Source organism: Lynx rufus, unplaced genomic scaffold (genome assembly GCF_022079265.1).
Source record: "Lynx rufus isolate CCGP_SWC_20201006 ecotype Redwood Valley unplaced genomic scaffold, mLynRuf1.p SCAF_5, whole genome shotgun sequence".
NCBI classification, from domain to species: domain Eukaryota; kingdom Metazoa; phylum Chordata; class Mammalia; order Carnivora; family Felidae; genus Lynx; species Lynx rufus.
Window position 1 is genome coordinate 48,721,273 of NW_025814867.1, and position 22,556 is coordinate 48,743,828.

Here is a 22,556-nt window from a genome sequence, read left to right on the forward strand (position 1 = left end):
TTTGATCTTGAAAAGTGTGGTTTTAATTTCCAGCGTGAGAAATTAATGTGATTGTTGATTCTTCCAGCCTGCCATAGTCTCTTGTAATCTTATGCAGTACAAGAGAGAATACTTCCTAGACCATTTGCAGTGATAGGTCTGTTGCATTGCTTTGTTTTCAGCTCTGATATGGGTGTCCTTTACTTCTTAAAGATGATGGCCCTACATCACTTTACTAAGACTTTTCATTTTCTCTGGCATTCAACTTTTATTATCTCTCTCATAACCTTAAATACTATAAAACAATGCTGGCTCATTAATTTAGTGGCAAAAGGTTAACATTTGATAGAATGCTAGAACTTCCAGTCTTATAAATGAATTTTATATATGTTCTTGGTGGCTCAGAGTATTTATTATTAATTTTCTGTGTCACTGTTGCTCTGGATAGTAATCTCCGGAAGCACAGAATTGTTATAGAAGTTCCATGGTTATTTTGTTTTAAAGACATAGATAAATTTGGCATCTATTAACAATAAAACTTTATGGCATCCTTAAAAGTAAAGAAATCCTCTCATCATTTGAAAAATACCTAGACATAATAAATTTTAAATGTCATCAATACAGGGAAAATGACCAGTTCATGATTAATTAATGTTTATAAAATAACACTGTTGTAGAATTGATTGTAGAATATATTTTAATATTCTCCAGTTTTTTTTTTACCTCTGAAATAGTCTGAGATGAACTATTTTTACTTACTTTTTTTCCATTAAAGTTTTTTCTACTTGCTTATTCTGAGCAAAGGACAATTAATGGAACAGTTAATTCAGCATACACTAACACATTTTTAGATTTATTAAATGGTAGAACATCCTATTTTTTGTCTGGAATATACCTTTTTCTTCCTGGTAGAGTCAAAATGTGAAGGTCATTCCTCAACTTTCCTGTCTCAGTATGGGAACAATTATACTCTAGTGAGTGTTATAGTTGACCCCACTCCCATTCTAGGTATACTCTTTAGAACATTGTTTTTTGTTGTTATTGTTATTTCTTTGTTTAGTGTAACTAGCATGGCTCTATTCATACATGAACATACACGGACAAACTCTGCCACCCTTGTCCCTTCTTGACCTGAGAGTTTTTTGTGTTTTATGAAAATAGAGGCATATACTTCAAATTTGTGGGGTTTTTTTTAAAGTTTTATTTTTAAGTAATCTCTACACCCCATGTGGGGCTCAATCTCAAAACTGATTTCAAGAGTCACATGCTCTCCTGACTGAACCAGACAGGAGCCCCTTAAATTTTGTTTTCAGGCACGCTACTCTGAAAACTTCTTAAAACCCCATAAGAATGAATACAAGAAGCAAAATAATAAAAATACTTTTCTTTCCTGTTCCATTACATAATAATGGACTATAATATAATGTGTTTTTAAACCCTTCAAAGAGTTCATCTCTTTTCAGATACGGGTTTCTCATATGTAGACTTGGGAAGGAAATTTAGTTTCTACTCTGGTCTAAGAACTACAGTGGATATAACATCTAAGGGCCTTTTAGACTTCATGCTGTGTTGAATGAATTCTGTCTGTTCCTTTCTTCCCTAAAATAATTATTCAATGTACAAACAAGTCACAGAGTTGTTTTAAACCTGGCTCCTTTAAAACTTATCCCAACACTGTGCTAAGAATTGTTTCACATTATAATTTCCTCTCTTTATTTACATTTATGCTTGGATTCGTCATTCCCTACTCAGGCAACTTCTCAATAGACCACTTTTCTGTGTTTGTATGCTTATTGCCCCCAACCCCACACTGTCAAGGACTTACTTTTTTCCCCATCAGATGCCACTGTATATGCGTTCTGCTTACAGTTGATGATGCAGCCACAGGGCAGATGGGTCCAGCGTTTGGACAAGACAAACACTGGGGTTACAGTGGTGGCCAGCAGGGTTAGTAGAAAGCTGAGTGTCTCGAAGGGAGGGCTCTGAAACCCTACCGCGTGCTGGACCATCATGTGGATCTGCAAAGGCAAAGAGCTTCAGACCTATCCCAGGATACAATTTTCCACTTTGCCAGGCCTTTCCCCCAAGCATGCTGCCCCAGCACCCTTCTCCAGGCTCCTTTCCTGCCTGAGAGTCAGAAGCTCAATTTTGGTGATGGACCACTGGGATCTCTTGGGATGAATGAGGCCCCCTGATTTAGACCACAGGGCTTTGGGTGGTTTCCACTCCTGGGTGCCTGGTCTGTGCCCCTGCCACCTCAGGTCTCCTCCAGAGAAGCACAATTTACAATAGTGGGGACGCTACTGGGAAAACAGGCAGGCATCCTGAAAACCTGCATCTGGTACTCCAGATGGCCTTTGTCACATCCCTGGACCCTCACTTCACCCTACTCCTCAGCCTGCTTGTCACAGCAGGACGCCACCTTCCTGGGTCAAAACTGGGTTCCTTCCTGAAGGCTTGAACAAAAAAGCCTGTTTGCCTCCTCCATAAGAGACTCTTAAAAACTAAGAATAAACTGAGGGTTGATGGGGGATGGGAGGGAGGGGAAAGTGGGTGATGAGCATTGAGGAGGGCACCTGTTGGGATGAGCACTGGGTGTTGTATGGAAACCAATTTGACAATAAATTTCATATTTAAAAAAAGCCTATTTGGTCCGCTCTCTTCCCTCTCTACTTCTGATTGCAACTCTCCAATCTCTCTCCCTGCTGAGGATGGGCGGTGTCCTTACTAGGCAGAAATGGATTGGAGAGAAAGGGATGACAGAGGGTTGGCTGGAAAGAAAACCCTTTTACTACCTCCCTTCTTTTCTGAATATTCCCAGATATTGCTACAGGAGAAGAGAACAACACCCTTGGCCACGTTAGATCTAGGAAAACTGTCCCCCGCGCCCAAAAGTGCTCCCTGTCCCCCTCCCCAATTTTGAAAGGAGAAGCACTTAGTAGCAAAGGCTTCGAAGTCTACAAGCTCTACCGGTGAGCTGCCTTCCCCCAAGTGCGAGTCTAAACCCAGCAGATACATTTGGAAGCGGACTTAACTGTGCGTCTCTTGGGGACTCTCTCAACCGGGGACGCTATTCCCAACACGCACTCATACTGTCTGGTACACACACCCGCGCACGTGAGAAACTGCACTTTTACCATCATGGGCAGCCAAAGGATGACTTTCGTCAGCGCTAGGATCAAAGAGAAGCGCTTCTGCGCTACGCTCACGGTGAAGCTCCTGGTGCCATAGAGAGTCCCCCGGTTCTCACGCCTGCAGGCTCCAACCACAGCGGCAGCCTCGTGTCCCGGCCCCTGCCCCAGCTGTGCCCTCGCTGGTGGACCCGGTCCAAACACAGTGTCGGAGCTGGGGGAGCATCCCCCAGAACAGCGCAGCGCAGGGCCGGGAGCATCATCTGGAGACAAGGAAAGCACTCCCCCCCGACTTGGAGGGGTCCCAGGAGTGGAAGCTCCGCGGGAAATCTCCTGGTAGTTGGCGTGGAGCCTCGGCGGCTCCTCCGAACACAGCAACTGGTGAGTGAGCGGGACAGAGAGGCCGGCGAGGAGTCCGAAGGCCGAAGTGTACACGGCGAAGAGGAGCAGCACGTAGGAACTGGAGCAGTCCGCCAGACAGCCCCACGGCGTGCGCACGAAGGTGCCCCAGCCGCACAGCGGGAGCGCCGAGAGCAGCAGACTGGCTGCCCACACGGTCAGCACCAAGCCGAGCACCTGGCCGGATCTTCTGGAGGCTGCCTGGCTCCCCACAGCCCTGTGCATCGAGTAAAAGTTGTAGGAGACTAGGAGAGTCGCCTTTAAGTTGCTCGAGAGGCCCTGGCATAAATATAGTAAGGCAGAGGTGGTGCACAGAGCCTGGAAGTAATCAGGGACCTGGTTTGGCCACTGCAAAAACAGGAAGATGGTCACCGACAGGACACTCATGAGATCATCCCCAGACCAGGAAGCCACAAGCATGGACACAACGGTTCTGTTGTGCGTTTTCAGCAGGGAAACTAGTGAATAAATGCTGCCTGCCAGCGCTGCAAGAGTCATTAAGCATGTCAGGCAAAACAGATAGATATTCAGAGTTCCTGGCAGATTTAAAAGGTCCGTCGAATTATGATTTTCTTTCCACAGGGTAGAGTCATTTGTTGATAAGTTACTGGAAAACCCAGACATTGTCTTTGGTCAATATTTAATTTCCCTTTCAGTGAGTCTGTAAATATTCTCAAAACAAAGCATGATTGTTAGTTGCAAACCAGATCTCATTTTCTCCTACCAAGTTTCCCTCTAGAAGTTCCCCGTCAGTCCAGCAGAAAATGATCAGGCATGTCTCCTTTAGGTCTGACTCAACCCATATTTAAAAATTGAGTTCCATTTAAAAGCATCAGTAAAAAACTTTTCAACATTCCAATTAAAAACAAACCCCAAACTTCCTCCTGAAACCATCAAGTTTCTGGCATAAATGCAAAAAGCTTCTCAGGTAGATTGAAAAACAATGATGTCTGGCTCCTTTTGTGTCCTTCTTAGGGAGCAAAGCAGCTTGTAGCTTGAGGTAATCAAACTCTATTCACTTTTTAAGAGCAGTAAAGCGATGCATTTGGTTCCAGAGCTGCATTCAAAGGCAGAGAGATTATCAGGTAGGTGTCAGCTTTGCAGGTTCAGAGAGAGACACAAGCAAAACAGAGCGGGGGAGGGGGGATGGTGGGGGGTGGGGGAAGGAGAGGGAGGGAGAGAGAGAGATAGAGAAGGAAAATAAGAGAGAGACAGACAGCACAGCTCCCCGTCGAACCGCTGTGTTCTTCAATCAGCCTGTGATCCTCAGAGCTGCAGGAAGGAGGAGTCAACTCCAAGCAGGAGAGAAGCAGGAACAAAAGGGAGGGGAGTTCAGTGTGTGAGCAAAATGATGTACATCTTCTTAGCCTGCCTCATTCAAAGCAAGAAACGGTGTCCTTGCTAAGCCTTCAGTTTTGGTTCTGACATATAAAACTAGCCAAAATACTCGCTCAGGCTTGATATGAATGACAAATATCATCTTTGAGAGGTCTAAGCTACTCCACTAAAGGATTGCTTCTATTCTTATCTAGACCTCTCTGATACATAATGCTTTAGAGAAAGAATAGTCTCAATGCCATTTTAAAAGAATAGGATGTACCAGCTTTTGTTTTTTAAATATATGTTGTGCTTAATAATAAGAATGTCATTATGGTCTTCATTACACTAAACAAAATTTTGCAGAATCTTTGGGCTTCAGGCATGTAACTATTTTCTGTCAATGTCATCCAGTAAGCAAGCTGCCATTTGAATAAATAATGTTCTCTAGTTGTTAAAGTCAGATGATATTATATAGGGTCTAAAAGGAGATTACCCCCACAAAAACATTCTTAATGGGTGTATTGAGGGTGTCACATACAATAATTGCACCTCTGAATTCATTTAAAAAATCGTCAGCTTTGCAAGATGAGTGGCTCAGCAAAGAAGTAACTGGCACCAGTAGTTCTGTTACCAGAGTCGAGTACTTAATTAAGCCTGACAACTGAAACGACCAGACCCACAAATCAAAGGCACAAACAAGGCCTTATTGGGGCTACAGCTTCAGCTGAAGGGTGACACATCACCAGCAGAGAATAGTTAAGGCTGGCCTCCCAACATGGGAGAGGCCCTGCTTATATAAAGTTCCTGTTCCAGTTCCCACCAGTCCAGTATGCTAAGAGGAAAAAGGGAAAGAAGAAAGGCTTGGTCCTGTTCAGTTGGAGGAGACTCACCTTGATTGGTTGATATTGGCAGGCAACTCAGGCAGTCAGTCCATTGGTGCTTTTTGGAGCCCGGGTCCTCTGTTTTAAGTCTGGCTTGTATATGGCGCTGCATCCCAGTTTTGCTCTTGTAAAAGAAGCAGTTTAACAATAACAGCCAATAGAAAGTGCCCCAAGTGAATAATGTTTTTCACTTAAGGCTTGTTCCCATGGTCTCTAACTGTCTCACTTCTGGTCAGGCATTTCCCAGGATGCTTGAGGGTAGCATTCCTCCTCAACTCAGCCTCATGAGCTGAGGGTGCCTTTCCTCACAGTGCTGGGGTCTGAATGAAAGCAGGGAAGAGAAAGTAGAAAGTTATATGATAATGAACTAAGTGAATGGAAATGGTAATAGAACTCTGATCATTCCTTTCATTTTCGTGGTAACTGAAGCTATATTTTGAACATGAATCTGCTCATGTGGAAAGTGATTGTGTTAGTCATTGCCATCCATACCCTTCAGTAAACACAGTAGGCACTTTGCTTATGGCATGTTGTTTTATTTCCCCTTCACTCAGCAAATGGAAACAAAACCCACCTGTTATAGCTATAGCTCAGCACTCCATTTCTCCCTACCGATAGTAATAGACCTTGCAGCACAGCGTGGGTAAAGAAGAGTCTGAGGATAAATTCATTTTCAAATAGTGTTGCTTCAGAAAACACAACATGATAAACACGACTTTCTTTTTAAAATCATTTTCAAAGTTCTGCAGTATGCTTTTCTGTCTCTTTTCTCAGACCTATTCTTTCCTCCTCTAAGCAAAAATATTATTTTTCAATATGGAATTTAATCCTGGATTTTCAATTAAGTTGGATGATAAGTATCACACTGTTAAAATACAAAGAGTAGAAATTGAGAGTAGCTGTGGCAATACCATTGGAGGCCTGGAGACATTTCCTCTATCATTAACATCATTTTTGGGTTTTCCATTCAATGTAATTTAGAAAAGAGACACCTAAGCACCTTGTTGCCCTGGTCTTTAGGATATGACAGAAGAGGCAAGAAGGTTGGAACACTTCCATAGGTTGTGGTAGAATTGCAGCCATTAGGGAGCTAGAAGGGATATCTGTATTTGAACTTCAGACTCTGCTATTGCTGGCTGTGTAATCTTGGGCAAAAATTGTTATACTTTCTCTTCTGTTTCTGTGTCTGTTTCCAAATCTGTAAAATAAGGGGGCTTGTCTGGAGTATTTTTAGGCCCTTTCAAGTTCTAAAATGAGATGATACAATTTTAAAATCAGGTTAACTTTATCATAATTCTCTGCCTACTTCACAATAATCAATATTGTCATAATAGAAAAGGGAAAGCCTGTAAGACCTGATGCTTGGGTTCTCCATGCTTGCTCTGCCCCTGCTATGATGGGATGGAGGCCCTTATCAGTATGAAGATTCTATAAAATTCAAGCAGCCTGGAATGTTGCACCTACTGAAGGATCCCGGCTGCCCTGGAGATCTGAGTGAACCTACATAAGCTTTGTATGGATGGGAAGTAAAATTTATTTTGTAAGTCACTCATTTTTGGTGTTGAGTTTTACTGGGTGGTAACCTAGCTCATCCTAATATGGTTAGGTATACCATTGCCCCCACACAGTCAGTAAGTGGTAGAGCCAGTTTTAAAAATCATAATCTGGCTCTGCATTCTGAATCACAACCGACATATATTTTCCAATTATTTCCTCTTAGCACCTCATGCTTGGGAACACTTCCAATGGATGTTGATTATCATAAATTTGTTTCTCAGAAAGAATGTTTGAAATGTTTTATTTTCCACAATGTTTTATATTTCAAAAACATTTTTCAAAATGTTAATTTATAAACAACCTTTTACCAAGGTATATGTTTTATAATACATATATTATATATATGGATATGTTACATATCTATACACACATATTTTATATATGAGTTTCTTGAAAGTAGTAATTAGCCATAATCTGAGCCATAATCTCATTTTCTTTACAATATCCTCTTGATCTTAAAAAAAAAATAAATCACTCTAAGTGCTTTTCAAATAACCAGTATAACTTTTAGTAGACTAGGAAGAAAGATTTCCAAGAGACCTCTTTCTGCCTTAAAAAAATTTACTCAGTTCCTGTGAGTGAGCCTCGTTCCTCTGTCTCACAATAAAACCTTATGTCTTCAATTATTTAAAATCCAGTCTTCAAATCATTTAATAATATAAATTTATATTGATTTACATAGAAATTATGATTATATCAGACCAGCTGAAGTGAAGCAGTAGTCCACTGCTGCTTTGGTTACTTTAAAACGTATACTGAATATAGCATTACAGCCTAGGAAACAACCTGCAGAGAATTACATGGCAGTAATTTCATTAGGTTTTTAGTTTATGAAGTCCTTGATGTAATGATACCTTTGCAAAGCACTGAAAGCAATTCATTTCTGTAAAAGTCTGTATTATTTATATCTGAAAATCCTGAAAGAGTAGAAAACAGCATAAAAAATTCTTGTTGAATAAGGCAAAGTAACATCCTTTGCTATATAGGGCTTTAGCAATAAAAAAGTAACCACAGGACCAAATGGAAACATTTAGCTTTGTTTTATGATAATTAAAAAAAAGCGTCATAAAGTTAATCATGAAGGTATAATATTTTTTTTTTGTTTCTAGAAATATAGTGTTATGCAGGCAAAATATTTTAGAGGACTGGCCCAGCTTAAAACTCTTACTAACTTATTATCAAAACTCAAACAAAAGACCTCATAAATTATCCAGTATATGTACAATACATATAATATACAAATAAAATCTAAATTATATAAATGTAATAAATATATAAATTTATTATGTATATATATAATTATATAAAAAGTATATAAAATACATGCATACTCTGCTTTAGCTGATGGTTTTCCAAAAAAGTGACTAGCAATTTGGCATCATAGGAGAGCCCTAATGCTGTGATTTATTTTCTTCTTTTTCAGTATCTTATCAGAAACCTACAATGTTTAATATAGTCTAATAATTATGAATAAGGGCATAGTTTAACATGGCTCGAAGTCAAAGACTAAGTTCATGAATTTAATCTTTAGCAACCTGCTAAATATCCTGTCAACCCAAAAATGCCCCTCTATATTTTGGGGGGTTGTTTCAAAGGTCTCTCAAATGGGAGATTCCATTATTTTTTAAAACCTATTCCCTGGATGAGACAAAACTTGGAAGTATGTACATATACAGTTAATATATGTAATACGTTAAAGTAGATTAGCTACAGAAAGAAATAAGATTTGTCATTACGGGTCACTGCTTACTCAGTTTTTACTCATTTCGGGCAAGGACCTTGACTAGGATAGTTATGTAAGGTCCACCTAGCTATATAATAAAGATGGTATCTGGAGGAGAGTTTTTATGTAAAACTGTGTGAAGCTATTGAATGGATTGAAAATAACAGTGCACTCTGTAGATAAAAATATAAATAATATTTGACTACTCTAAACACAATGGTAAACTATAAACTTTCGTTCATTTATTCCACATCTATTTGAATGTCTGAAGGTCAGTCAGACAGTGTACATTAGTGGTAAACAGAACATTATGTTTTCTGTCCTTGTGAAGCTTATGATCCAGTCATTTTTCATACTATCTTCTCTCTTAAAGTCCCCTCTGATTAACCTTTCATCCAGGGGATTCAATACAATAAATATTTGATGCTTAGGATTAGAATGTCCTTCTGCACAACAAATTGAACAAGCCTTACATTAGAAATGAGGTAATGCAGGGGGACCCCTGTAGCTTATTTTCCCGAGGTCCATTTAAACTACAAGTAGTTTCAATTTTAGTATTTCAAGGATAGAACAATATCCTGAGCTAAGTACTATCACTATAAGTGATATACAAAGGAATTCTGATACTAATTTTTAGTTTCTTTTCAGTAGGGACCTGATGAAAATTCATAAGTAGCTATGAGATTAGTTCTTGGTTCTAGTCTGGTCCAGATTTCTTTTCATCTTGCATAGTCCCTGTTATGCTAGTCCTCAATTATTATGTGACCGCCCCTTCCCCTCCCTGCCACCATCATTCCTGTTCCACATCCGCGTGTGCTGGGACATTGCTTCCTTAAGTAAAGCCTTTCTTAGTGTTTTCAGAAACTTTACATCTATAAATGCTAAAGGTTTGCTTTAAGTACCCAAACTTCATCGACCATGTTCTTAAAGATGGTTTCTCTTTCCAGTCCTTTGTGAGATAAATGCCACTCATTTCCCTAGGGATGGCTTCTCTGTGTTCAGTGCTCTGGCTTTGCTTTCTTACCCGAGCAGTCTGCCCTATAGGAGCATCATCATCTTGCCTTGAGGTGATATCTGGGGCATGGTAATAGGAAATATGTTTTATCTCCTGTCTTTTGGCAGGAAGTGTACTTATTGAGGTCCCTTACTTCATTAAGTAAAGGGAATGACTTAGAAATATTTCTTGGTTTATTTTAGAGGTTGGCAAACTATGGTCTGTCTTTATAAGTACACTTTTAAGGGAACATAGCAACACCCACTCATTTAAGTCTTTTTATGGTTACTTTCAAGCTACAACAACAGAGTTGAACCCTGAGTAATTGTGGCAGAGACTGTGCAATCAACAAAGCCAAAAATACTTATTATCTGGCCTTTAAAAAAAAATTGTTGAGCCTTGGGTTATCTAAAAGAGGAGCATGTTAATGCAAAGTGATCTCAAATTGATAAAATGTTTGGGTCATTTGTGAGAGTCAACACATCCACATCTTATGTATTCTAACATATATAAGAATATGTATTATATAATTAATTTTATATTAATATGTAAATACATTTATATGTAATTAATAATAATGCCAATAACATCAATAACAATGTCTAACATTTATTTTAGTTCTTATAATGTGCTGGACAGTCTTCAAAGTTATTTACATGTATTAACTAATTTCACAATTCTATGATGTAAATATTAGTTTTAGCCCCATTTTCCAGACAAAGGAACTGAGGCACAAGAATAAATAACCCATCTAAAGTCACACTGCTGTTAAGTGAAGGGATTCGTTTTTGAACCCATGTAATCCAGAGACAGAACCCTGGCTTATAGAAGAGGCAGATTGTATGTGCTTTATTTTTCTGCCCTATTCTCTAGATTTCTTGCCTTTGCAAACATCCTGTGAGCTTCAATAAATCAGAGGGATTGCTGGGGAAGAGAATGTCCTGAGGCAACACACATTTCTGAGGTCCTAACTCAGTAAATAGAATGATGCAGATGGCCACCCATTGTTTCTTTTCATTTAGTATCATTGAACTCCAAGGGTTTTAAAGAAATTATCTCAGTAGCTCTTACTTCCCCAAGGAGTAGCGAAGCTTTATCCAAACTCTACAGCTGACAAGTTAGAGCATGCAAGCAAAATCACATGCTCAAGATGATACTATGATTCAGTGACTAAAGTAAAAATGGACCTTCCTTCTTTTCCTCATTTGTTACTTATTCACAAGGGCAAAGGTGTCTGGATTTTGTTCTGAGAAATACCCCAGGTTTTGGGGTGTGTTTGAATGGCAATTTTATTTATTTATGAAGAACTTATAAAATCTTGAATGAAAGAAAGACATGGTAATGGCTTAGAACTAATAGTCCTATAATGGTGAAAGTGATACCAATTCTCTGGTCACTGTGGTAGAGAAGCTGGAATCCAAAAACCTAGATGTGATTTCTCTCTCTTCCTTCCTTCCTTCCTTCCTTCCTTCCTTCCTTCCTTCCTTCCTCTTTCTTTCTCTTTCTTTCTTTCTTTTTCTTTCTTTCTTTCTTTCTTTCTTTCTTTCTTTCTTTCTTTCTTTCTCTTTCTTCCTTCCTTCCTTTCTTTCTTTCTTTCTTTCTTTCTTTCTTTCTTTCTTTCTTTCTTTCTTTCTTTCTTTTTCTTTCATGTTTATTTATTTTTGAGATAGAGAGCACCAGCAGGGAAGGGGTAGAGAGAGAGGGGACAGAGGATCTGAAGCCAGATCTACGTGAGCCAGGGACCAGCCCAGGGCTCAAGCTCACTAGCTGTGAGATCATGACCTGAGCCAAAGTCAGAGGCTCAACTGCTCAACCGACTGAGCCACCCAGGCGCTCCACCTGGATGTGATTTCTAACTCTCATCAGGCTTGCTTTGAATCCTTCAACAAGCCACTTAATCTTGTCTATAGCTCAGCTCCTCTATCTTCATAGACAGGATAATAATATCTATCCTGAAGAACTTTAAGAGCTCAGATGAAAAGCATCATAACAGCTTAGAATAAATAATGGTGAGTTTCTGGTATGGTTATCTTCATAACTGACCGTTATCTTCAAAACATCATCAGCCTGGGTTCTCTGGTAGATAACAATAAAGGGGAAACAGTTATGATGAGGAAACAGTTATCTCCTTCCTTTCCTTCCATGTCCAATACATAATCAGAACCACAAAGTCACTGTACACATTATGCGATTTCTCATTTGACGCTCAAATTAAAATGTGCAATGAAAAGAAGGAAGAGAAGAGGAATGTGTGGGGGGAGAATTATAGTAGACCTGTGGTATCTAGGCTGATACATTTTGATACTGGTGGTGGCAGGTATTGGGGTTGGAGGAATATGGCCTGCCTAGCAAGGTCAGGGGTAAGAGATACAAACTGATAAACACAGATTGTATATTTTAAAATTGATTTGTCCAGGAAGGATTTTTTTGATGTTTATTTATTTTTGAGAGAGAATGTGAGCAGGGAAGGAAGGCAGAGAATCCAAAGCAGGCTCTGCACTGTCAGCACAGAGCCTAGCGTGGGTCAAACTCACAAACCGCAAGAGCATGACCTGAGCCAAAGTCAGATGCTTAATTGACTGAGCCACCCAGCTGCTCCTGTTCCAGAAAGGATTTGAGATGAAAGCCATTGAGACTCAAAAATGGGTTAAATATAGATACAAAGTGATGACAACAAAACCCCCAAATAAAACAAAACAATGCTCTCGCTATGCAGAAGTTAATTCCTATTACCAGTTTCATGTGTACATACAAATGGAATCTATATACATATGTGATCATACTTACATCTTTTGTGTTTTTTTTTTATGGATCAGACTACAATGGAGATCACTTCATATCAGCATTTCATTCCTATTATATAGCTGTTTTGTATTTGACTATGTGAATGAATTATACTTTATTTATACTTTATTTAATTAGTTACTTAAAAAAAAAGTTGTAAGGGGCACCTGGGTGGCTCAGTTGGTTAAGCGTCTGACTTAGGCTCAGTTCAAGTCCTGAGTTGGGCTCTGTGCTGACAGCTCAGAGCCTGGAGCCTGCTTTGGATTCTGTGTCTCTCTCTCTCTCTGCCCTACCCCCACTTGCACTCTGTTTCTCTCAAAAATAAATAAACATTTAAAAAAATTTAAAAAAAGTTGTAAGGTTTTTTTTTCTGATTGTTTTGCTCTGAAAAGTAATATTGAATGAGCATCCTTGTACATATATCAAAGCATTTTTTTTTATAAGTACATATCCAAGGTAAATTCCATATATTAGAATTGCTGGGCCAAAGTCACTTTAAATTTTGACAGATTTGACTATGTGCCTACCAACAAGTTGCAGCAATAGCAATAGCATAAACTCAAACATTATTAAGACTGCCTGTTTTTCTCACATTTTCACGAGTACTGAACATTTTGAAAATTTTTAATTTTTCATCAGTCTACCAGGTTAAAAAAATATGGATTTATAAGTGCCTGTTGTGTGTGAAGGGAAAAAGGTTATATGTTCAGATATTTATTCTGAATTTGTCAGTTACATTTTGATCTTGTTTATGATTCATTTTTATTTTTTAAAAAGATTATATTTTATTTAGGCTATTGCACTTGAGAGAGCATTCATTAATGGGAAACCACTCAAAGAAAAAGGGGGGCCTGGGTTGTATAGAGGCAAGTGAACAAAGGAACTACCGATAAAGTTGGAGGTGGGTCTTATCTGGAAAAATGCCAGAACATGGTTGTCCTTTGTATTTAGTGATTTCCAGAACATAAAGGGTGGGAATCTCTCAACCATTACTGTTCTCTTGGAGCCAATGGCTCAGATAAAGTTCAACATAGTCATACTCCCCTTTTGTTCAAAATAAATTTGGTCACTGAACAACTTCGAGATCATCAAAATCTTCATGAGTGGGGACAAGCAGGATCTAAGAAATAGTATCTCAAGGGCACTTGTTAATCTACTTATGTTTTTTTTTAAGAAGTTTTTACTTTTTTAAAAATATTTGTTTATTTTTGAGAGAGACACAGCATGAACAGGCAAAAGGAGAGAGAGAGAGAGAGAGAGAGGGAGGGAAAGAATCCCAAGCAGACTCCACACTGTCAGCACAGAGTCCGACACAGGGCTCCATCCCACAAACCACGAGATCATGACCTGAGCCAAAGTCAGACACTCAACTGACGAGCCACTCAAGCACCCCAAGAAGTTTTTACTTTTAAGGCAAATTATTAATATTTTCATTTGTGTCACACAAAATACTTCAAATCAAAAGCATACAGTAAATTCTGTCATTTTTTGTACTAATATGGAAGCACTTTTTGCATTTACATTTTTACTTGTTGAATACATTTGGTATGAGAATTTAGAAGAGAATTTAGAAAAGGATTTTGCTTGGTTTTTATTTCCCAGGTATCTATCCAGTTGCTCCAACATATTTTATATAACCTATCTTTTCACAACTGATTTGATACGGCACCTTTAGCATATAGGTATAATAGTTTCCCATTGAAATAATGCCTATTTCTAATTCTCCTTTCACAGATTATTTTCTGTTGATTTCTTTCCAATGAAATAATATTTTTACATAAATTCCGTTGGACTATAATATGCATAAGAAAAATGTGCAAGTGATAAATGTACAAATCAATAAATTTTCACAAAGTGAGCTTACCTGTGTAAATAGTACTTAGGTGAAGAAATACTTTACCAAAATGTCAGAAGCCCTCTGTGCCCCTTCCAGTTACCATTCTCCCCAACCCCAAGAGTAACCAATGTCCTGACTTTTCGTCTGTAATTATAAACTAGTTTTCCTTGGAAATGTAAAGTATGCACTTTTGTGTGTCTACCTTCATTTGCTCAGCATGATGTTTGTGAGATTCATCCATGTTTTTTAATATAGTATTTCTTTCTCTTTGGTATATAAATTCCAAATTTATGAATATCCCACAATTTATCAATTCCACCACAGATGGATATTTGTGTTGTTGTCAGTTCAGAGTTATTACAAGCAAATGCTTGTAGATTTTACCCTACTTGCAAGCTAGTAAGTTCACTTGCTGCAGTTTCATGACAAAATACAGGGGATTTCTGGTTCAGGAATAAAGAATTTTACTACAGCAATAGCAATAGAATATCGGTATTTTCTTGTGCCAATTTCCCAAGCCCAACTTTCCTCTGGGTAACACGCAGAAGGCCAGATGACCACCTGTACACACAGTGGAGATTGGTTTGCAGGAGAGAAACCCTTAACTAGCTTAGGGAATACAAATAGTTTATCATGAGCAGTAAGCATACCTGCCCTTCACTCTTGAGGGAGACACTATTTTTTCTTCCAAGGCTGTAAGCAAACCTGCCTTTTACTTTGGAAACACATCACTGAAAAGAGAATCTAGAAAGACAGTCAGTTCTCTGTTTGTAAGACATGTAGAAACATGAGATATGCATGGATAATTATCTCCCAATAAGAACAGAACAAGTATACCCACTATTACCATTACTGTTGCACATATTGATGGGGGTCCTAACCAATGTTATGAGGAAAAAAAATACAAACGATTTTGGAAGGGATGAAAGTTAAGGAAGAAAACTAGCATTATGTGCAAATGATAATGATCATAAACCTAGGAAACAAAAGAACTTACAGACAAATTATTACAACTGAAAAGAGAATTTGTTGGGCAAAAGATCAGTTTTTAAAAATCAGTAGCAGCAATAACCAACTAGAAAATGTAATAAAATACTTATTTTCATAATTTCAGCCCTTGAAGCAGTAAAAATCATGAAATGTCTGAAGAATTAATTTAACCATGAACACTCAAGCCCTACTTGGGAAAAACCTTAAAACTTTAATAAAAGGTCTAAGAAGATGACTTAAATAAATGAAAAGATATTCCATGATTCTGGATAATGTGACTTAGTATTACAGTGATAGGAATTCTTTCTAAATTTATCTGCATATTCAAAGCATTTCCAATCAAAAATCTAGTTGAAGTTTTTTGAGGAACTCAATAAACAACTTAAAATTTATTTGGAAGAATAGAAGTTCATTAATAGCCAAATTAGTGTTATAAGAGCAAAATAACACATGCAATGAAGCCCTTGTTCTAAAGGTGGCATGATATTAGTACAAGAACACATGAACTAACAATGCAACAGAACAGTGAGTTCAGAGACAGGCCTGTGCATTTCTGACAACATATATTACAAACATATCACCATGAAGCTATAGAGTAGGTGATGGCTTCCTTTATGGAGAAAAATAAAAATGGACCCTAACCATGTACCATGTATGAAGGTGATTTTGGATGAATGAGAGACTTAAATGTAAAAGGCAAACTATTAAGATCTTTTGTAATCCAGAGAAGTGAAGGTCTACTAATTAAAACTGAAAACATACAAATCAAAAAGGAAAAATACTGATGAAGCTTTTTACATCAAAATTAAGAATTAAATATTTCTGCTAAAAACCAAATACCGTGGACAAGGCTGGTAGAGAGATTACAAAAGGAAAGAATATTTTTATGATTGCAAAAACCAAAGAAAAACAAAAGATGATTAATGTCTATCAAACGTAATAGCTTCAGGGTTCCTGGATAGCTGGCTCAGCCAATTGAGTGTCTAACTCTTGGTTTCGGTTCAGGTCATGATCTCAGGGTTGTGGGATGGATCCCCATGTTTCTGTCTTTCTGTCTCTCTGTCTCTCTCTCTCTGTCAGGGCACCTGGGTGGCTCAGTCGGTTATGGTCTGACTCTTGATTTTGGCTTAGGTCACGATCTCAGGAATTGTGAAATTGAGCCCCACATCAAGCCTTGCTCTGAGCTCTGAGCACGGAGACTGCTTAAGATTCTCTCTTTCTTCCTCTGTCCCTCTCCCCCACTCACATGTGCTCTGTCTCTCAAAATAAATTAATAAACTTCAAAAAAAAAAAGATCCTCTTTCTGTCTCTCTCTCTCTCTCCCCCTGCCTCTCCCTCTGCGCCTCTACCTTGCTTGCTCTCTCTTTCTAAAATAAAAATTAAAAAAAAATAATAGCTTCATCTGTAACTGGCTTATTTCACTTAGCATAATATCCTTAAGATTCATTTGTATTGTCACATATTGGAGAATTTCCTTCTTTTGTAAAGGCTGAATAATATCCTCTTGTCTGTATAGATCACATTTTCTTTATCTACTCATCTACAAATGCACATTTAGGTTGTTTCCACATCTTAGCTGTCACGAATAGGGCTTCAATGAACAAAGACATGCAAATATCTCTTCAAAATGACTGACAGTACTGTATAGGACACTTGAACAAATTAAGAGAGTAGATCTCATGTTAAGTGTTCTTACAACAATAAAAGAAGAGAAGAGAAGAGAAAAAAAAGAAAAGAAAAGAAATAGCTCTAAATAAACATTCAGAGGACAACCATCCCAATGTAAAAACTGGAAAATGGTATGAACAGACAGTTTATTGAAAAGGAAATTCTAAAAGCCAAGAAACATATGAAGAAATCTAAAAAATAGAGAAATGCAAATTAAAGCAATGATCAAATATTTCGCACCTATTGAATTGACAAAAATAAAAAAGCTGAATGATGCCAAAGTTTAGCAGGGATATGGAAATATAGAAACTTTCTGCATTGCTGGTTACAGTTATGGCGTGATGCAGTCTTTCTGAGAAAGCACTTTTCTGGGGAGATTAAGGAAATTCAAATCTATAACCTGGTATTTATATGAAGGTTTCATACATATACATAAGTGGACACGTACCAGTGTGTTTGTCATAGTCTCGGCTGTGTGAATGGTGAGTTGAGGTTATAGTGCCCATAACTGGAAGAGAGAATAGCTAAATGTGGTTGATGAACATAGGCAGCTGTGAAAAGTACTGGTGAGTCACACAGAGAGCAATAGGAATGAGTCTTAGAAACTTCGGTGTTTAAAAAAAGCCAGTAGGGAAATGTAGGTACGATACTATTTACATTTGTTGGAAATAAATGCACATAAAACATTGAGTCACATTTTATAAGAAGACACTGAAACAAAAATGTAAATAGTAAACACAATAATACATTGGATCCCTAAGGGGTAAGGGAAATAGGATCAGGGTATAGAAATAAAAGGAAGAAAAATTATTTCATTTGGGTTTTCAAATATATTTGCATAGAGTTGAGCAAATCATTCTCCAATATTTTTTTATGATTTTCCCGGATCATAGCTATTTCTCTCCTTCTAAGTTCCATTTTGAATATATATTTTTTATTTTGGCACTCTGCTTGCTTGATTAGATTGTAGTGGATGATCTATTTTATTGCTTTATTTAAAGCACCAGCTTCTGAATTTATTTTCTAATCCACTGTTTTTCTTCTTTTAACTCATTAAATTTAAAAACTATTTTGGGGGTGCCTGGGTGGCTCAGTCGGTTAAGCTTCCAACTTCATCTCAGGTCACAGTCTCATGGTCCATGGGTTCAAGCCCCGTGTCAGGCTCTGTGCTGACAGCTCAGAGCCTGGAGCCTGCTTTGGATTCTGTGTCTCCCTCTCTCTGCTCTGCGCCTGCTCGCATTCTGTCTCTCTCTCAAAAATAAATATTAAAAAAAAATGTAAGAAACCACTATTATTTTTAACTTCTTGGATTACATAATTATTAATTCCATTTGTTTTTGCTTCACAATGTGAATGCTTGAAAATATATATACAATGTATATATTAATATACACAATTATTTTTTAAAATCTATACTTTGTTACAGCTAAATAGCTAAATCGCATAGATTCTGATTTGAAGTGAGAACGGAAGTATTAGTCTGTTATGTGCTGGAACCAGATGGTATTTTCCCATTGTGAATATACTGCTGTGTATGGAGAATAATTCTGGAGTAAAGTAGCATCTTCTCTTTTGAGCTCAAATTAATCTTGTTTCTTCATTTCCAACTGTTTGGATATGTTTATTTCATTGAATGACCATCACATTAAACCCTTATTCCAATTTCAGTGGCAAACCCTACTAATCACAATAGGATTTATCTGTTGCTTGAAAATGAATAACTTTCTGTTTTGGGTTTTGTTTCCTTGGGTGTTCCCTGGCTATGGTGGATACTTAGAGTCTTCTTTGATGCCTCCTCAAAGAACTGGCAGATTTACATGGTATGAGCAACACAGGAGGGGAGATGAGGGAGAATGTAAGGGTTCATGTTACTTTCATTATCTTCATTTAAAAATTTATATGCAATTTGGCTGTTTTTCATTTAGATCCAAAGTTATTTTGAAAGGTTTTCATTTTAATTGCCAGGTGGGAGGATTAAAAAAAATATTTTCTCCATACTTCTAGTAGTATTATATTGAATGAAAGAAAATGGCCCACACTATTTATAAATTTTGGAATGACTGCTAGGAATTTACCCAAGGGATACAGGAGTACTGATGCATAGGGGCACTTGTACCCCAATGTTTATAGTAGCACTCTCAACAATAGCCAAATTATGGAAAGAGCCTAAATGTCCATCAACTGATGAACGGATAAAGAAATTGTGGTTTATATACACAATGGAGTACTATGTGGCAATGAGAAAGAATGAAATATGGCCCTTTGTAGCAACATGGATGGAACTGGAGAGTGATGCTAAGTGAAATAAGTCATACAGAGAAAGACAGATACCATATGGTTTCACTCTTATGTGGATCCTGAGAAACTTAACAGAAACCCATGGGGGAGGGGAAGGAAAAAAAAAAGAGGTTAGAGTGGAAGAGAGCCAAAGCATAAGAGACTCTTAAAAACTGAGAACAAACTGAGGGTTGATGGGGGATGGGAGGAATGGGACGGTGGGTGATGGGTATTGAGGAGTGCTCATCTTTTGGGATGAGCACTGGGTGTTGTATGGAAACCAATTTGACAATAAACTTCATATATTGAAAAAAAATAAATTTTGGAATGAATTTAGGTTTTTGTGGTCATATAAGATTTAATTCATTTTTTTGAAAATCCATAGGTATTTAAAAAGAAGCTATATTCTCTATTTCAAGGTACAGCATTTCACAGACTTTCATACAACTCTACTCTGGACTACAGTGTTAAAAGATAAACTGAGGCATATTAAAAATTTTAATAATTTATTTTAGCAAAAATTGATTTGAATTGGGTGGCCCGAACCAGAAGTAGTTAGAAGTGCTTCTCTGAGAGGAGCTAGCAGAACTACTTATAGTGGGAAGGTATAGAAGCAAAGAAAGGAAATGATTGATTGACTATAGCTTAAAACCTAGTTGGCTGTTTTGCAGTTGGTTGTCCTTACGTTTCCATTTCCAAACTTGGAGGCATTTGTAGGTTTAGATTTTGGTTTGTTTATGTAGGCCACCATGGCATTAGAGTCACCTCCATCTAATGGCCTCCTCGTTTAAGTTAGCAATGGAGACATAGGATTGTTCTTGTCATCCTCTCACCACCTTCCATACAAAATTTACTTGTTTGGACAGCTTCATTAAAGGTGGAGTTTTATTCTCTGTTTTTCATTGTTCTCTTTTAGGGCAGGAGTGGTTAGTTTTTGTTTTTTTAGTGTTTGTTTATTTTTGAGAGAGAGAGTGGGGGAGGGGCAGAGAAAGGTGGGGGGCAGAGGATCTGAAGGCTCAAACTCACAAACAGTGAGACCATGACCCAGCCCAAGTGGGCCACTCAACTGATAGAGTCACCCAGGTACCCAGGAGTAGTTAGTTTTATAGAGGACAGTTGAATAGAAAAACCTTTTCACTATTATCTTTCATTGGAAATCCCCCTAATAAATACAGTTTGAAAATAATAATGATAATGATAATGAAGCCCAAGTTAAATATCTAGAGCTCAAGAATTCATTTGCTTCAAGTGAAAGCAGACAGCCTATGCTGTACTCATGTTTGACAGTAAACATCCTTTAAAATACTTCCCAGGACTCCTCCAGTTCTCTCTTTATACTGACATTTTATTGTACTGAAGATTCTCAGATTCTTAGAATCTTAGGGGATTGTTAGAACAAAACCTGATGTATATATTATAATAATAATAATTATATATATATGTATATATATATTAATAGAGTTTGGTTATAATGGGATTCAGCCAATTAAAAAACCTAAAATTTGCATTTTATAAATATTTATAATATAAAATTAATATAAATCCTATAGTCAACTTTCTTAAACAAAGCCAATGAACACTACCAGTTGGTAACAGAACTGATTAATAGTAAGGATAAGAAAAGATCTTAATATATATCAGTAGTGGGTAAATAGATAAATAATAATTATGAAAGAGCAAAGGAATACCTGCATAATGATTTTCTCTTTTCAGAGTCCCCTGCTAGGAAGATTTCAGATTGTATTGTGTCACACGAGCACCCAATATTTGTTTTATTGAGTTGAACTAAACTGCCTTTGTAAACAAACAAACAAGAAAATGGTGAAGAAATAAAGATGTAGCTAGAATCATAGCATCCTATCATTTTAGGTCAGGTTCTCAATCTCTGAAAAAAATTTGGGTGTCTTGACCATGTTGAGACTGAGAGGAGTTTTTAAAGCATTCTAAATAAGGGGCTCTTGAAGAAACTAGGTATGGAAAAGTCTGAGGAAAAAGCGTTTTTAGGGTTTTGATGGTAAAAGTAATAATAGCTTGCATTTATTGAGTGGTCATTACATGCAAGGGTCTCTTCCAAATGCTTTCCGTACAGCCACTGCTGAACATTTATGGGGTTTTCACATGGAAGTGAGATTAGATATGTTCTTTGATTCTCCATCTGAAGAAATTAGGACCATACTGTGCAAATTAGAAAGAGGCAGATTTAAAGTGAATAGATAAATTTTAAACCACCAGGACTCTTTGAAGTGGAAATGAAGATCTCCCAGAGTAATGAGATTCCCTATCATGGGAAGTGTCCAAAGAACATGCAGGTTCTCACTGGCCCGGGACGTTTTCAAGATAATTCATAATTCCAATTGGCAGTTAGGCTGAGTGACATTGAAAGCCTCTCTCCATTCTGAAAAATCCATGATTCTAGGATCCATTTCTTGGATCTTTTTAAAGAAAGTAATCATTTTTAGAAACAAAAATGCAGGCTTTCAGTATTGAGATGTGGAAGTTATCAGTAAATTTAAACTTGTCCTACAATATTTTAGGACAGACATTAAAGTTGTAAGTTGCAGGCCAGTTTGTATTGGATTAATAAAACCAATAAAATACACTCATCTCTCTAAAACATAGCCCTATAAGAGAGTTTTTACTGTTAACCTAGCCGATAACCAACATACAACTCCCATCACTGTATTGAAGATGACAAGCGTGCTATGAGACTATAAAATATTCTTTTGGTAGTGCCACTTACCTACCATTAAATACATGTAATATATAAATCTAGTTCTTTAGAGATTTCAGATTTTTCCCTCTCTCCTTCCCTCCCCTTCTCTCAGTCCCTGTTTGTGTGTCTCTCTTCTTGTTTCTTACGTAGTTCTTCTAGACACAGAATTTTCTTTTAGGAACTTGTGGAAACAGAAATGGTATGGAGGCAAAATATAGTTAGAACTTTTTGTGTTCTCAGAAGAATTACAGAAATGGACTCTTTATCCTTTATTACACTCCAGCATCCTTAAAATGAGGATGC

General features: G+C 37.5%; 1 protein-coding gene across 1 annotated transcript in view; it reads right to left on the reverse strand.

The window, feature by feature from the left end:
• GPR149 (G protein-coupled receptor 149) overlaps positions 1–4,133 on the reverse strand; it is a 66,353-nt gene extending 62,220 nt beyond the window's left edge. Inside the window, exons 1-2 of the mRNA XM_047099656.1 lie at positions 3,117–4,133; positions 1,805–1,997 (exon numbers count right to left, since the gene is read on the reverse strand). Coding sequence (XP_046955612.1) covers positions 1,805–1,997; positions 3,117–4,133 — 1,210 coding nt within the window. The remainder of the gene's footprint in view (positions 1–1,804; positions 1,998–3,116) is intronic.
• Positions 4,134–22,556: the final 18,423 nt, after the last annotated feature.